The sequence below is a fragment of the Neolamprologus multifasciatus genome, chromosome 22 (genome assembly GCF_963576455.1).
Source record: "Neolamprologus multifasciatus chromosome 22, fNeoMul1.2, whole genome shotgun sequence".
NCBI classification, from domain to species: Eukaryota; Metazoa; Chordata; class Actinopteri; order Cichliformes; family Cichlidae; genus Neolamprologus; species Neolamprologus multifasciatus.
In genome coordinates this window covers 17,114,227-17,129,209 of record NC_140459.1, presented here as the reverse complement: position 1 = coordinate 17,129,209, position 14,983 = coordinate 17,114,227, and the positions used below count along the sequence as shown (strand labels likewise).

Below are 14,983 nucleotides of genomic sequence, written 5' to 3'. Positions count from 1 at the left end.
TTTGGAAACTCTTCCCCAGCGTACAATCCTTCTACAAGACATCGCCCCGGAGAATTAAAAGACAAAATGGCACCATTTATTATACTTATATATTTAATAGAACAATTCATGTCATAAAATATTTACATGCACAGAATGGAAATTGGACAGAGTGGAGTGACAGATGTGGCTATAACCGCCAAACCAGGCTTTGCCCTTTGATCAAAGGCAGGTGTCACCATAGAGTTGTCTGATGGTCGTGAGCGGGAGGAGGGGGAGGAGAAGGGAGGGGGCGGGGGGCAAATCATCTCATTTAGTGAGGGAGCTTCTCCAAACCTCTACCACTCCCCCCCCCCCCCCCCCCCCCCAATCCCTATAAGGAAATATGTGTTTATCTGACCAACAGCTTGAGAGAATAATTTTTTGGTGCAAGTAAGCATCTATTAGCGGTGTGTTTTAGTTTTGTCCTGATTAGATTTGGCACCAACACCCCCCCCCCCCCCACCCCCACTTTGGCAGATCTTCCTTCCTAGTCAAAAAGAAAACAACAAAACTGATAATTAAAGATGTTTTTCTCATAAAATACTGGGAGGTGTGTGTGTGTGTGGGGGGGGGGGTGTGGCATTTAAAATCCTCTTTCACAGTGGCAGCACTGGGAGATACAACAGCATTTCAAATGTATATAATTTATTAATCCGATAGCAGTCAGAGCAGGCCGGCCACACTTGTGTGAAACCACGGGCGAGCTCCAGCATGTCTAATGAAACACAAACCCGAAGCTGGAGATACTGTAACGCTGTAATATTCTGATGTGGGTGGAAACAGATGACACCGATTTTTCTGCAAAGAGGTTACATACTGTAGCAATGATAAAAATAATAACGACGACAAAAAAAAAAGATATTTACAGCACAAAGCAGAGGCAGTATTCATTTAAAAATAAACAGTAACGAGGCAATTTCTTTTTTGTGTTTAATAAAAGTACCACAGGTTTCTTAATATGCATGTACCAAAAGGAGCTGTACCATATGTCTGGCATTTAAATGGATATTCTCAGATATGAAACACCATCAACTTTGAGCTAAAATAACATGAAAACATGGTTGTAGTTGTTTTTTTTTTTTTTCTTAAAACAAGTCATACAATCAGTGCTTTGAATCTTATTTTAAAACTATATGACTCTGGACATTGTACAAATAAGTAAAAGCTCACATTAAATTTCCAGCGAGTAACAGTTGATTAAAATACTCCTCTAACTACAAGCCTCGATTGGCACTGTCGTCAGTTCAAGCTACATAGAGACAGGCATGGTTTCCTGTATTTAAAAGAAAAAAAAAAGAAGCGTTAAATGTTGAAAAGTGTGCAGCGATGTTAACTGCTTTCGATAATCTGTACTTGTGCTTTAATGCCGACATAAGACTGTACCAAGAATAGACTCGAGGAAACATACAAAGTACAATAATACAAGCTCGTCGCGTCATTTCATCACAATATGTCATCTGAACTTGTTTAACCAAAGTGTGCAAAATGACAATATACACTGACACATTCATTTTTCTTTCTTTCTTTCATTTGTTTGTTGTTTTTTTAAAAACAATGAACTCTTTAAATGCTCTGGGGGGAACACGTACCTAACTGCCACAATCCTCGCAACTCATTTTCATTTAGTATCTCAGTAAAAACACTAGAAATTTTTATTTTTTTTTATAAATGCCTATTCACTTTTTTCTCTCACAGACATACTTTAACATTTCACAATTACACAACAATAATCGTCTTCAAATAAATATGAAATTCACAAAAAAACCCTTTGACATTGACTGTAGCTCTTCTAAAAGAACAAAAAAAAGCTTTAAAAACTTCCCTTCTCTCTTCACTCCTCGTTTTCCGTTTTTTTGGCTCTCCGCAGATGACTAGCGTCAACCTGCGACACGCTAAGCCCACACATATGCGCCGTGCAGTCTGAGCAATGACACGTGTGCGCGGCAGGGAATTCATCAGCTGTGTTAAATGGTGAAAATCTACTGAATGCAACCTCTGTCTCTGCTAACCGTTTGGCAGCAAAACTGAGAGGGGTGGGAGAAACCTAATTCCTTGTGGAGAATGCACAGTGGAGGTGTTGCCGACCTGACAGGAAAAAAGCCTAAAAATACACCACCTGACACCTCAATAAAACATGACACTGAGTCACTCGGAAGAAACTAGAAAGACTAGCAGCTGCAGAGGGAGCACACAAACAATATAACCTTCACGTGTGTAAGTGCATGAATTTCACCATCACTTTATGGCACTGAATTACTTTTTTCTTTTTCTTAGATAGTGTCATTAGCTAACTATTAAAATGCTGCATGAGCGTTGCGATTGGATATTTATTTGGTAGTTTAACTATTGAATATTTTTCTTCCACAATCAAGTGTTGTTAAGGCCCACCAGTACCGATGACATTCACCATGATTGATGAACTAAAGGAGTCAAGTTTGGATATGATAAACCGTACCCAGGCTGTAAGGAGGATGCTCGTGCACGGCTGGGTGGATGCTGCGGCGAGCTGTTTTCTGTTCACAAGTCATGCGCCCAAAGCATCCTTGATAGCAAGCTTAAAGCACTGCAGCGAAGTCTGTTAGATGCATCCAGGCGATATGAGGAGGGGAGCGGGGACGACGACTTAAAGGCGGGACATTTCTGGGCCCAGACCCAGCTCTCCGACGCTTTCATAGTCAGGCTCCGCCTTGCCCACGTCTGACCCCTCGGCTCGGTGCTCATCCTCTGAGCTATTAGTCTTTGGGATGCGGATGGTTTCGTAGCCTGGGTCTGTGCTGTCAACGGGGCCGGGCTCATCGGGCTGGCTGTAGATATCTCGAACGGTGGCGTAGAGGTCACCGGAGGAGGAGGCCGGGACCAGACCTTTAATCTCCGCTATGCTGCTGTAGTCGTGCTCTTTGTCCTCCTCGTTAACAGCGTCGTCACAGTTTGTTTTGTTGACTGTGGAGTACACCGCTGACTGAAATGGCACAGAGAGAGAGAGAGAGAAAGACAAAAATGACACAAACCGTTAACCACAATCATGTTGCTTTTCTTCTTCTTTAGTTGGGCTATTACTCAACTAATATCGCCAAAAAAGCTGCGCGTCAAAAACGGCACAACAGTGGAGATAATAAGATTGTTAAAACACTGACGCATTCATACTCAAGGACCCCTGCTACGTCCCCCACAAGCACATTGTGTGATGTTATCTGACTATTTTTCCACTGTTTCTATTTTTTTTTCTCGGGTGCTCGGAGCATTTGCATTCGCATAGCAGAGGAGCTGCTGTCTCGGGACCGGAGACGTCAGTTTTGGGAATAAGGGAGTTTAACACACACTTACCTCATTGTCTGACAGAACGTGGTTGTCGAACTTCGGTGCAGGAGACGGAGGGGAGTGTAACTGGAGGAGAAAAGAACAAAATAAACAAAAAGAACATTTAGATATGGGAGTATAAAAGGATAAAAGGAAAAGACTGAGGTTTTAAGAGCTTCCACGGTTGCTTAAATCACCCAACAGCGGCCGTTAAAAGAATCTGAAGGTATGTTACACATTTTTATTTTCAGGAATTTAGATGCAATCCGGTTGTAAAAAAACTCTTTTTAATATATATCAAAGCAAGGCAAACCCAATACAGCAAGCAGAGCTGATCCAAACGCCTTTGAAGGAATCAAATGAAGATATAGTGGACTTCATATTGAGCTTCTCAGAAACAGTACCCAGCAGAAAAGCACCGTGAGTATGAAAGAACGCCTAGTAGCTGATCGATAGTGAAATTCTAAAGTGTTCCCAGCAGTGGGACGACAACACGCTCTGCATTTTCGCTTTATACAGTCGAGCATGCGAAGCTACAGCTCGCAACAGGCACTCGTTCATTAAAAAAATTAATAAATAATGGAGTGAAAGTCGGTAGGCAGCGACAGAGAATGCGATGCTTTTGTGCAGTCTCTGTCCACTCCGTCTTATGATCAATGAGAGGGCCATTAATCAAAAAAGCACATCTGACAGCCGCACAAAACACCTCAGGAGCCTAATAAGAATCTCAATAACCCCGCCAGCACTGACTAAAGAGTTTATGTCTTGTGGAAAATAATAAGGAAAAGGGAAAATATTGTTAGGTTTTTTTTTAATTCAGATGTAGTCCTTGGACAATCCAAGGTTAACGGTAATACACTTGTATTAGGGGAAATGTGTTCCCTGCTGAGGCACAGCACTCGATGCCTCATGCGAGCTACAACGTTAGCTGTGCTCGGAGCCCATCCATCAAACTGTCCGCCGCAGCTGTACAGCCGAGTATCTTCATGCAGACACATGTTTCTCCAACGTTTTCTCCAAGCACTTAAATCAATATGATGACTTTATGGTTAATGCATGTTTGGAGACATGATTACTTTTATAGATCCAACATACACTCGTGATGCAGCTGACGCCTTTTGCATTTCACTTTAATTAGCCAACCAATTAGGCAGAATGCCCCCAGAGGAGTGTTTGCACGAAACAAGGACGTAGGTGACGTGACCCAGACACCGCACCTCCAAGTTTGTTAATCTAATGTGAAGCTCGCCTCAAGTATTATTGCAAATTAAAGTGTTTTTTTTTTCATTTACCCGGCCGCGCATCAAGCATCTAAACTGCAGATGGGTGTTAAAATTTGAGTCGTAAAAACTCGATTGTGTCCGCGTGAAACATTTCTTTTATTAAAACGAAGAACCGCGACAGGACGGGTACTTGTTTTGTGTTGATACACATCAGGACATTACGTCTGACAGATTAATATTTTGCTGTGTTGCAGTAAGGTGGTACGCTTATGTCTGTGGGTATAAGGGAGGATTATGGGAGCTTGTTTATGTGCACGTAGGTGACACAGTGATATACGGGGCAACAGGTTTGACTGTAAGCTGATTATAGCTGTCTCAGAGGATGGGCGAGTCAGGTGTCAGTGTGTCCGTCACAGTGACGCGCATGTTAAGACACATATATATTATATGAGCATGAATAGACCAGTTCAGGGTGTTGGAGTTGCATGTAGTTGGTCAAGTACATACGGTTAGGTTTTGCCTCTGTGAACAGTTGAGATATAATTTAAAGGAAGACTTTCAGCTTCAATTTAAGGGGTTCAGCAAAAGAAATGCATTAAATGCAGGCCTTTTTATTTCTGCAGCCACCTGTAGTTGCAACTTGTTTGTGGGTCTTTCTGCCTTCAGTAACTTAGAAGCTGCTTTAGTGGGCAGGAAATCAGGTGACTGACTTCAAGAGTATCACATTTCTTTGAGAAACTTTTGGGTTGCTTTTTCACTTCACTTTGAATCATTATCCATTTTTGCAGTGACGCATGTTCCAATCAGTTTAGCAGCATTTGTCTGAATCTGATAAGGGAGTATAGCCCTGTACACTTCACAGTTCATCCTGCTGCTTCTATCAGCATTCACATCATCAATAAACACCAGTGTCCCAGTTTTACAGGCAGCCATACATGCTCATACCATAACATTGTCTGCAGCATGTTTGTTCATCTCTATTTAAACTCTCTAAGAATTTTTTTATTGCGGGCAAAGTCTAAGCTGGACTTCATGTTCTTGAGTGTAACCAGTGGTTTGCACCTCTTTTAAGCTCTCTCTGTTTCTCCATACCTTGTAGACCAGGGGTGTCAAACACAATGCCCGGGGATTAGAATCAGATTCCATTCCAGCCTACTGGATGTAAAGAAGGGAATAAATTTTGGACGTTTAACTGCATTTTCAAAGTTTACAGCTTCATCTCGACTGATAAAGAGAACCCCCATGGCCATTCATGCTACACCAAAGTAATTAGACCTCATTTTGACAGTTCCATTGAACAGCTATGCTAACACTTTGAGAAGAACCTTCACACAACACTGAAAATGCTTCAGTTGAGCCTTTGAAAATGTGGTACTATGTACAAAAATGGCTAAAATTCCTAAAAAGTTAATAATAACAATAATTTTGTGAGACCCCTTCAATTAAAGCTGAAAGTCTGCACTTCAATCACATCTTGACTGTTTGATGTTCACCACCAGCTGCGATGGCGTACAGCAGCAAACTTGTAAACTACATTAAGACTAATATATATTCTCTCCCATACCACAAAATCCATCAATAGTGATTCTCTTTAGCAACAGCTCAGCAGTGCTGACACGCCACATATCACAGTTCACCTGGACCGTGCCCCCCAATGTATACCCCGGCAGCCCAGAGGCTGGGTCAAATTCATTTCCTGCACCTTGCATGAAAAGCCTGCAGGCGACACACAAGCAAATGACTGCAAACAAGTGTTAGTGCTGTTTATGGCAGTTCAATCACTGTTCAGTGCACACAATCACAGAAGCCGTGAAGAAAGGGTCACAAAGGCTGCGGACGTGTGTTTCAGTGTAGCTGCGGCAAATATTACAATAATAATAAGCAGATGTGTGTATGTATGGAAATTTACTGCATATAAGAAAAAAATGCCATCGTGTGTGTGAGTGTGTGTGTGTGAGAGAGAGAGAGAGAGCAGCATTTACTGAGCTGCTACCTGGGGGGATTCCTTTCAGACATTTACATTCATGCACCTCTGAGATTGCCTGTGTGTGTGCGCAAGAGACAGAGACGGAGAGAGAGTTTCTATAGCCCATATCATCCATCATGAAGCCAGACTAACTGTCGTAGAGATGGTGGCCAGCTGGTGCTCACTGGGCGCGCGCACACTCACACACACTTGGTCAGACAAGACAAATCACAGACGACTCCTGGTCATACATGGGCGTAAACCACAGGGAGCCAAGAACATTCATGCTTAGCCTTAAATACGCCCCAGGGTGTCTATGCATAGCAGAATATATGTAAACACACACACACACACATCATAAAACCTACATGTGTGTTTGGTGTGTGTGTGTGTGTGTTTAACTTGAGGGGATGGGGGAAACTAATATATATGCGGGTGGATGTTAAATTCTGTGTATTTTAAAAATGTGCAAGTGTGTGTGTGGGTGTGGGTGTATGGTTTCCAGATCTGTGTGAAGATACTTTGGAATTTACAAGATCAAGATTTTATCACAGATATGGGGGTTAGACGAGGCCATGCCTGCTGTCCAAACGAGCAGCAGTGATGAACTAATTGGCTACAAAAACACCAGAGACAAAGGAACAAAGACGTGTGAATAAAGTAAAAAGATACATCAACACAGAAAAGAGGGACCCAAACCTAAAGTTCAGAAAAATACAGAATAGTTCCGGTTTATAACAACATGGGTCTTCTTGTTGCTTAGTGCTGTTATTTGTATTTGGTGCAACAACTTACACCATTACTAAGAGGAAAGCAGCAGTTAGACAAACGAGCAACCAGACAGATTATCATAAAGAGCGTATTTAAAGCAAGGACAGTAAAAACATAAATAAATGGATTTATCTTCCGAGCTGGAAAAGCAAAGCCAACGTGGAGGTGCCTCAAACCTGCATTCTATCTGATGGCCACCAGATGGCGACAGCTGTGGTTGCAGAAAGACTTTAATTCCTATAAAAGGCTAATCCGCTTTCCTTTCAAATTTCCTTTCATCCACTCATTTTCGATCATATTAAATAAAAAATGTAGTCTATTTTGAAAGTTTTGGTCTTGGTTTGTATTTTAAATGGAGGATTACCTGCAGTATGATATTGCTCGCTCATTGGCTAATAAGTTATCAGTCACAAGTTGCAGTCAGATGTGCCCCTCATCACATTGGGTCTTTTTACAACCAAGATGGCGATGGCAGAAACGCTCATCTCCGGGTACTGCACCTCCCTCCCACATTTTAAAGACATGTGTAGGGTTAGTTTAACTGGTTACTGTAATGGTACCGCTGTAACCACTTTAATCTAGTTGGCTAACATGCAAATATTCACTAAATAGAAACACAAAGCATAACAGAGCATCCGTGTATTTAATTAGAAAGTAAAGCAAATTATTGACCTGACGCTAACTTATCTTAAGAGGAACAAGTGCACCTGTGCTAAAATGCAATGGACCAACAACACCACAAACTCGTATATCTTTTTACACTGCCCCCTGGTGACAGCACACTGGCACAACACTGTAAACAAATGTATGTAAAAAGTGCAGTAACATTAGAAGTATAATTTAAAAGTACTTTAAGTTAAGAGATGATCTCTGTGGCAGACTTGATAATGTGATTCTTTGTCTGATGCAATTCTTTGAGCTGAGAGTGTGTTGGTTCTCTGATGGATCTCAGCATGCTGTAAGCAGCAGCAGCAGCAGCTCTGCCCTGCCTTGTTCAGTCCATGATAATGAACTGCTGTGCTTCTCTTTTTACCTTTTCTTTTACTCTTCCTCCATCTCTTCTTCTACACATCTCCACATCTCACCCTCTGTAGCAGTTTTCTTCTCCCTCATCCTTTTTTTCTCGCCGCCTCCTTGTCGATGACTTCATTTGTATGCTCCTGGCTTTCTTTCTTTCTTTTTTTTCCTTGTCTCTCACTCCTCTCTTTCCTCCTCACCCGTCATGCCTGCCAGTCCTTTCCGAGTTTTTTCGAGTCTCCCATCATCTCTCTGTCACTATCTCCATTTCATCTATTACTCTCTCCTGCTCTTCTCACTTCGGCTCCCATTTTCATTTTTTTCTCTCCTCCCTTCACTCCCACACCGTGGTTTTTTTTGTGTTTTTTTTCCCTTCTCACCATCAAATTTCTTTCTTCGGTCTGCCAGTCTTCATAAAGCAGCACGAGATGTCAGCTTAGCGGATAGTAATTTTAGCGGAGAGACACATCTGTCTTTTTCTTTCTTCTCTGTGGTCTTTATCTCAAGCCAGGCATGATGTTGAGAAGATGACCGACATCAGCTATATATTGGTATAAATTGCGTTATTAAGATGGGGAGAATGAAAGAGTGGATCCCTATCATTACCGTAGGATGATAAGTTTCGGCCTTTTTATGCGTGTGGGTTTGTCAAATGGAAATCTTATATTAAGACTAAACTGACTCAACTTTTTCCAACAACGTTCCATTTTTCCTCGTGGAATAAGGCCACAATTAAAGCCCATTTGCTCAAGAGAAGCTTTGCTGTGTTTGTGGTTGTTGTGCTTCGAGAAAAAAACCTCGGCATCCCGTTCAGTAGCAGTGCAACATTTTTTGGGTGGTGCATCAAGTGCCATGATGCTAATTTAACAAAAGTTTAAGAGCAGTTTGCAGTTTAAAAGCTCCAGGGTCACGGCATAACTGAAAATTACAACTCTACTTATTATTCTTGTTGTTAAAAATGTAAAAATTAATTTAGTTTCTCCCTTTTTTCCCCTGCACAGCTCCATTAAAAGCTTTTCATTTCTCTGTTCTATCAAATTAACAATGTTCATTATGCAGATTCTAGCTGATTAAATCTACATGCAGGAGACGCATAACACACGCTGGGCACCGCACTCAGTGGAAGCTGAGAAGCGGCGAACACGTCTTTCTCGACCGCACGACTGAATCAAACAAAAGAAAGTAAAATGCAATGGTATATTTTTAGGGTGACATCATCGTATCAAAGATTTATTTGGGTGTTGTAAAATATTTAAAAAAAAATTTATGACATCCAGTGCTTAACAAATTTATTAGACCACCACTCAATATATAAGGTTCGAGCCACACTTGATGTTAATGTTAATGAAAATTAACATTATTGGTAATTACCAAATTTTTTCTTAATTTAATCAAAATGGATTTGACTTGATTTTCTGATGATTAAAATATAATTGTTTTCAGCTGAGAATTTTCAAATTTACCACTTTACAAAAAACGTAATTAAATTATATTTTATATTTTAACATTATGTTTTTAATGCGACAATATAATTATTGTTATCCATGAATTTTCAAATGTGCTGTTTTGCAAAAAACCTAAAAAATGTTAAAGTACATTATTATTTTTTTCTATTAATATGCACAATTAGAGTTATCTACTTACATCCCTGAACAGAAAAAAATAGTTTTATGTCTACAAAAAACCCCCACATTTAAACAATTTTTTGACTGATTTGTAAAATTGAAAGGTGATCTAATAAGTTTGTTAAGCGCTCTAAACGACAAACGTTTTTTTTACTAGAATGTCTAGAACTGCATTGCATTGCTGTATTTTTCTTGTGCTAACTTTTTTGTTTCATTCTACATAATCTTAACAACAATAGCTGCTTCATTCCTCACCTCCATGTAACCTGTCCTCCCTGGCCTTTAAACACCCTCCTGCTCTCACTCTGAATGCATTATAGCGAATACGAATGAAATATTATCACTATAATTTTCTTTTTAAAGCGGTGTTTTGTCAAGATGGTCGAGAATGGATTCATCGTTTTTACCGATCTGAGTATTTTATGCCAAGGGAAATTGAAAAATTACTTTCCCTGTCATATATTTTCATCATCTGACTAATGCTCATTTTCCCCGTCGTCACAGGTTACTTTTCTTCTTTCCTGCCACGCTTCCTCTCGCTCACGATGACACATTGAATGAAAGTTGACTCTAATAAAACTGCTCGCTCTTTAATCAGACGCCGCCTGTAATAAGCAACTGCGGTTATACAGTACAAATATTCAATCACTGGAACGCTCCTACATGCAGCACAGCATAAATGAGACCTTACTTACAATTCACGTGGGGCTTTCTCACAAACATAAGCTAATAAGCACACCCACGTGCACCATCTTTGGTTGCTGGTTGATTCAGAGTGTGTGGAATCATCTAGCGTCCCCTTAGTTATGGTTAATGGATTGGAAAATGGAATTTATCCAAATTTCATCAAAAATGTTTTTTTCAGTTCATGTTTTAAAGTTGTTGTTTTTTTTTAGTAGAAATAAAACCAAATTATGGTCCAGTCGCAAAAATGACATAACGTTACCTTTTCACATCTTTTCACAGATTTGCCTCAAAAGTGTTGAAAATGTGTACGATGTCATATCAAGTATAAACGAAGATTTCCAACCGTGTTTGGTGATTTGTGCGTAACTCACACGAGCATGCTTCATTCTAGATTTGCACCGATACTGGTATTGGTTATCGGGGCCGATACTGTATAATGTGTGTGTACTCATACTCATAAAAGTTAACCGATACCGAGAACCGACACCAACTTATTTTATTAATCAGAGGGTGGCTTGTCATTTGTGTTGTAGTTTTTTAGATTGGCCACTAGGGGGACATCCCGCGCTAAACAGGCACAGGGTTAGGCGAGTGAGACTGGTGGCTCCAGATAAAAAAGAGAAACTGGAGGCTGCTGTAGCTAGGCTAAACAAAATGTCAGCAGTGTGGACCAGAACAGCCAACTTTAACTCAGGTTTTGGAAAAGCGATGAAAAATGTCAAGAGAAAATCCGCGGGCAGTTAAAATGACCTCTGGATGACCAGCCAATGCCGGCCGTGGAAAACATAGGATTGCACCGTCTTCTCAGCATACTCGAGCCGCGATATGAAATTGCCAGACGACCATACATCAGGGAGATAATGATGCCAAAACTTTCTGAAGAGGTAAAGACAAGCAGTGTGTGCGCGATGTCAGTCCTCAGTTGAACAACACAGTGGACTGATGAGGAGTTTGTTCGTCAATGCCAAATAATTTCATTATTTTGTTTGTTTGTTTACAATATGGACACTCTGCAATAATTTAACAGTTTATTTTATTCTCAAACCTAATTTGTATTTATTTTATTCCAAACAGAAGTGTCTATTTATTGTTCTGAAAGCTCGAGACAGTGCCCAATAGTTCAGTGATATTTTGTTACATTACATTGTGGACACTCCGCAATAATTTAACAGAAGTGCTTATTTTTCACTTGAAATTTTATTTTTGTGGTCATTTTTATTAATATTTTATTTTTTATCGGCAGAGAATTAATTAAAACCCGTCTTCCAATTCATTGCATTTGTGTGTGTGTGTGTGTGTGTGTGTGTGTGTGGTAGAAGTATCGTTTTTTGTACTCTGTATCGGCAAGTACTCAGATCCAAGTATCGGTATCGTATTGGTTTGAAAAAATTGGTATCGTTGCATCCCTACTTCATTCCATGCACAAAAACGATGCAATTATTTTACAGATGCACACATCCACACCTGAATAAATACGAATCATTTATGCACAATTTATTAAGTTCTCCTCATCAATGTAATAATTTTACCTTTCAAAAACCTTTCTGTGCGTACAAATGTCTAAAACTACACATATCGTGTCTGTTGCTCACTTGCAGAACCTTAAAAGCACGTTGCATGCCCACGTAGGGTTTTGAGATAGATCCCCATAGATCCACAAATGTAAGATGCATATAAGTCCCATAAATACTTTGAAATCTGTTACAGTATTCATTACCTCTGTCTCTGCAACGTTTATAGAATATTTATGAGCCTTAAGTACACAAAATCAGAAAGACCTCTCATTTACCTGAAATATAAATGAGAGGTCCCCCCCCCCCCTCTCTTACTAGAACAGTGAACATTAATGCAGTAGACCAGCTGTGTCTGTTTGTTGGCTGAGGGAGCCACACCTGATGTGCGGATCAAGTCCATCCCAGCTTCGGCTCAGCACTGTGCACGATGCAGACGGCAACAGATTTGCGACAGACGCAAAAAGATTTGCAACGTATCACAGTTAATTGCCGTATTACTGCAAACAGATTAATGTAACTGCCAACTTGACCTCACTCACTCGAAAACTGACCGCAGACTGACTCCGTCTTATTGCTGTTTCTCCTATTTTATTGCCGTCTTGATGCACCAAAGACGGTTTCAGGACGCCAATTCACTCTAGTAGTAGTAGTACTTTCAGACCACGACCCCGTTTCAGTGTTATTCTACTTCAAAGGCATATAGATCATGAGCTGATTGCACATGTTCACAGCAATGTTGGTGGCGCTGTGGTCTCTAACCAGTGTTTTCCACCAGTGTGACTGTAGACTTGGTTTGCGTTCGTTTTTACATTGAAACAGGTGTTTGATGGCATCGTGAAATCTGGAGCATGCCTCGGTGAAGTCATTAAACTGACATAATGCTTTCTCTAACCTCAAAAATGCCTTCAAATTTGTGAGACACAACTATAGTGGCATGTCAATTTTTGGTCCTCACAAAGATGTTTAAACAAGTAGAAACACACGCACACACACACACACACACACACAGTACCCTATAGTCACTCAAAAAAAAATCTCCAAAGAATTCCTAGAGACACGCACACAAACAAGCTTACCTCTCCATTGTGCAGCCCAGCCTCCGCGAGCCCGTTCATCATCAGCGCTGGTTGGTTGTCATTTTCATCCAGAACCTTCTCCGGTACCGGTGGCGGTAAATCCTCCTCTGGCTCCTCCTGAGGCTTTTGTTGAGGAACGGCAGCATTACCAGAGCGCCTTTTGGCCTCCATGTCTGCGCTGTGACGGCTCTTCTTATTCAGGTTGACAGAGGCGTACTCCGCCCCGGCGAAGATGGGCCCCCGCTCAGGTGTGCTTGGGCTGATGTGGCCGTTAAGAAGAGCGGGAGGATGAGGCGGAGGTTCGTCTGGACTCGGCTGGATGGTACCGTTTGGGAGGCCAGCCTCTGCAGGACCGTCTTTGAGCTCCTTGACCGTCTCGTACAGGGATTCATCGGCACTGACGTCACGTGAGGCCACGGCCATCTCCTTCACCACCTTAACATCAGAAGCACACACTGGTCTTACGTGCATTCAAAAACAAGAAATAACTTTTTGATGTTTCTGCCTCCTGGCTCGAAAATCACTCAATTCACCAGCCACTTGTGAAAAGATCCCTAGGCGTAAACAATCAATCAATCAGTCAATTACTCAGTCAAGCAGCATTACAGCATTACAAGCTTTAATCTCCTCCACTGAGCATGTCCGAACTTACTATGAGTAAAGAAAAAAAAAACATCATTCTGCTGTTTAAAGGTGACTTTTAAACACTGACCTCATAAGTGCTGTCACCTGAGGGTGGGGGTCCGTTCCCGATAAGGGCGTTGTTGGGAGGGATGCTGGGAAGCTCACGGTCCTGAGGGCACTTGGAGGATCTGAGCTCTGATTGGCTGGAGAGCATCTCCTCTGACAACTGGGGACTGGTGTCCTGTGTGTCCGTGAGAACTGGAGGGAAGAAGAAAAGAGTCAGGGCGAGGAAAAAACAGCATCTTTTTACGACTGCATTTAACATTGACTATAACACGAACCAAAGCTGACCAGCGAACACGCTTCATAACAGCCATCACGTGTCAGGAAAAAACACACTGCATGAATGTTGTATTATCATCACGCGGTCTAAATATTAACTACGCAGACAACAATGGCAGGACATGACGAGCTGATAGGAACTCTATCGGCTTACTTGTACCGCTGGTGAGAGGCCCATTGTGAGAGGTGCTGACCGCCGCGTCAGTCGCTGGACTGTCTGCTGATTGGCTGACGTCTCTCTCTGAAACCTGCACAACAAAGGATAAGCTCTTTGTCACTGCTGCACCACAGCTCGCAGGCTTGGAGGCTTCAAGCAGATAAAACCTCAGTCTCAGATTCTTTAAATTACAAAAACACCTACAGAAATGAATTTGCACGTCTTCCTTATGTTGCACAGGATGGACGTCCGTCACACCTGCTTCATGCTTTCCTGACTCTTTATCTCGCTTCTTCTAAGCTTTTCCAAACACATTATTTATTACTTTAAGGTAATTATAAAACCGTTATGCATTCCTAATTAAGTGTAGCTTATTTTTACCTACCAAGAAAAGACATCTAAAGACAGCTAACAGCTTCTGCGAGTATGAGTAACAGGCAGCTCTTATTTTATGCTGCTGATTTCATATTAATTCATTTATAAGAGGCACAAAAATTGAATCAAGCATAAGCAACACATCAAGCCGAACGGGGTAAAAGGACGGCGTCTGTAGTGTCACATTAATAATTATAATAACAATAGGAAGACGCTACCTTAAGGATACCCGCAGGGTAATTTGTCTCCCTGCTTGTCTCAATAGGAGGCTAAAGAACAACAGCTGTG

General features: G+C 41.2%; 1 protein-coding gene across 5 annotated transcripts in view; it reads right to left on the bottom strand.

Moving 5' to 3' along the window:
* Positions 1 to 75: 75 nt before the first annotated feature.
* The window catches only part of pag1 (phosphoprotein membrane anchor with glycosphingolipid microdomains 1), a 61,358-nt gene continuing 46,450 nt past the window's right edge, over positions 76 to 14,983 (bottom strand). For all 5 annotated transcript variants that reach the window (XM_085149810.1, XM_085149813.1, XM_085149811.1 and 2 more), the window contains 5 exons: positions 14,318 to 14,411; positions 13,910 to 14,079; positions 13,198 to 13,632; positions 3,346 to 3,405; positions 76 to 2,980 (listed from right to left, as the gene is read on the bottom strand). In XM_085149810.1, the coding sequence (XP_085005936.1) occupies positions 2,645 to 2,980; positions 3,346 to 3,405; positions 13,198 to 13,632; positions 13,910 to 14,079; positions 14,318 to 14,411 (1,095 nt within the window). In that variant the 3' untranslated portion in view covers positions 76 to 2,644. The remainder of the gene's footprint in view (positions 2,981 to 3,345; positions 3,406 to 13,197; positions 13,633 to 13,909; positions 14,080 to 14,317; positions 14,412 to 14,983) is intronic.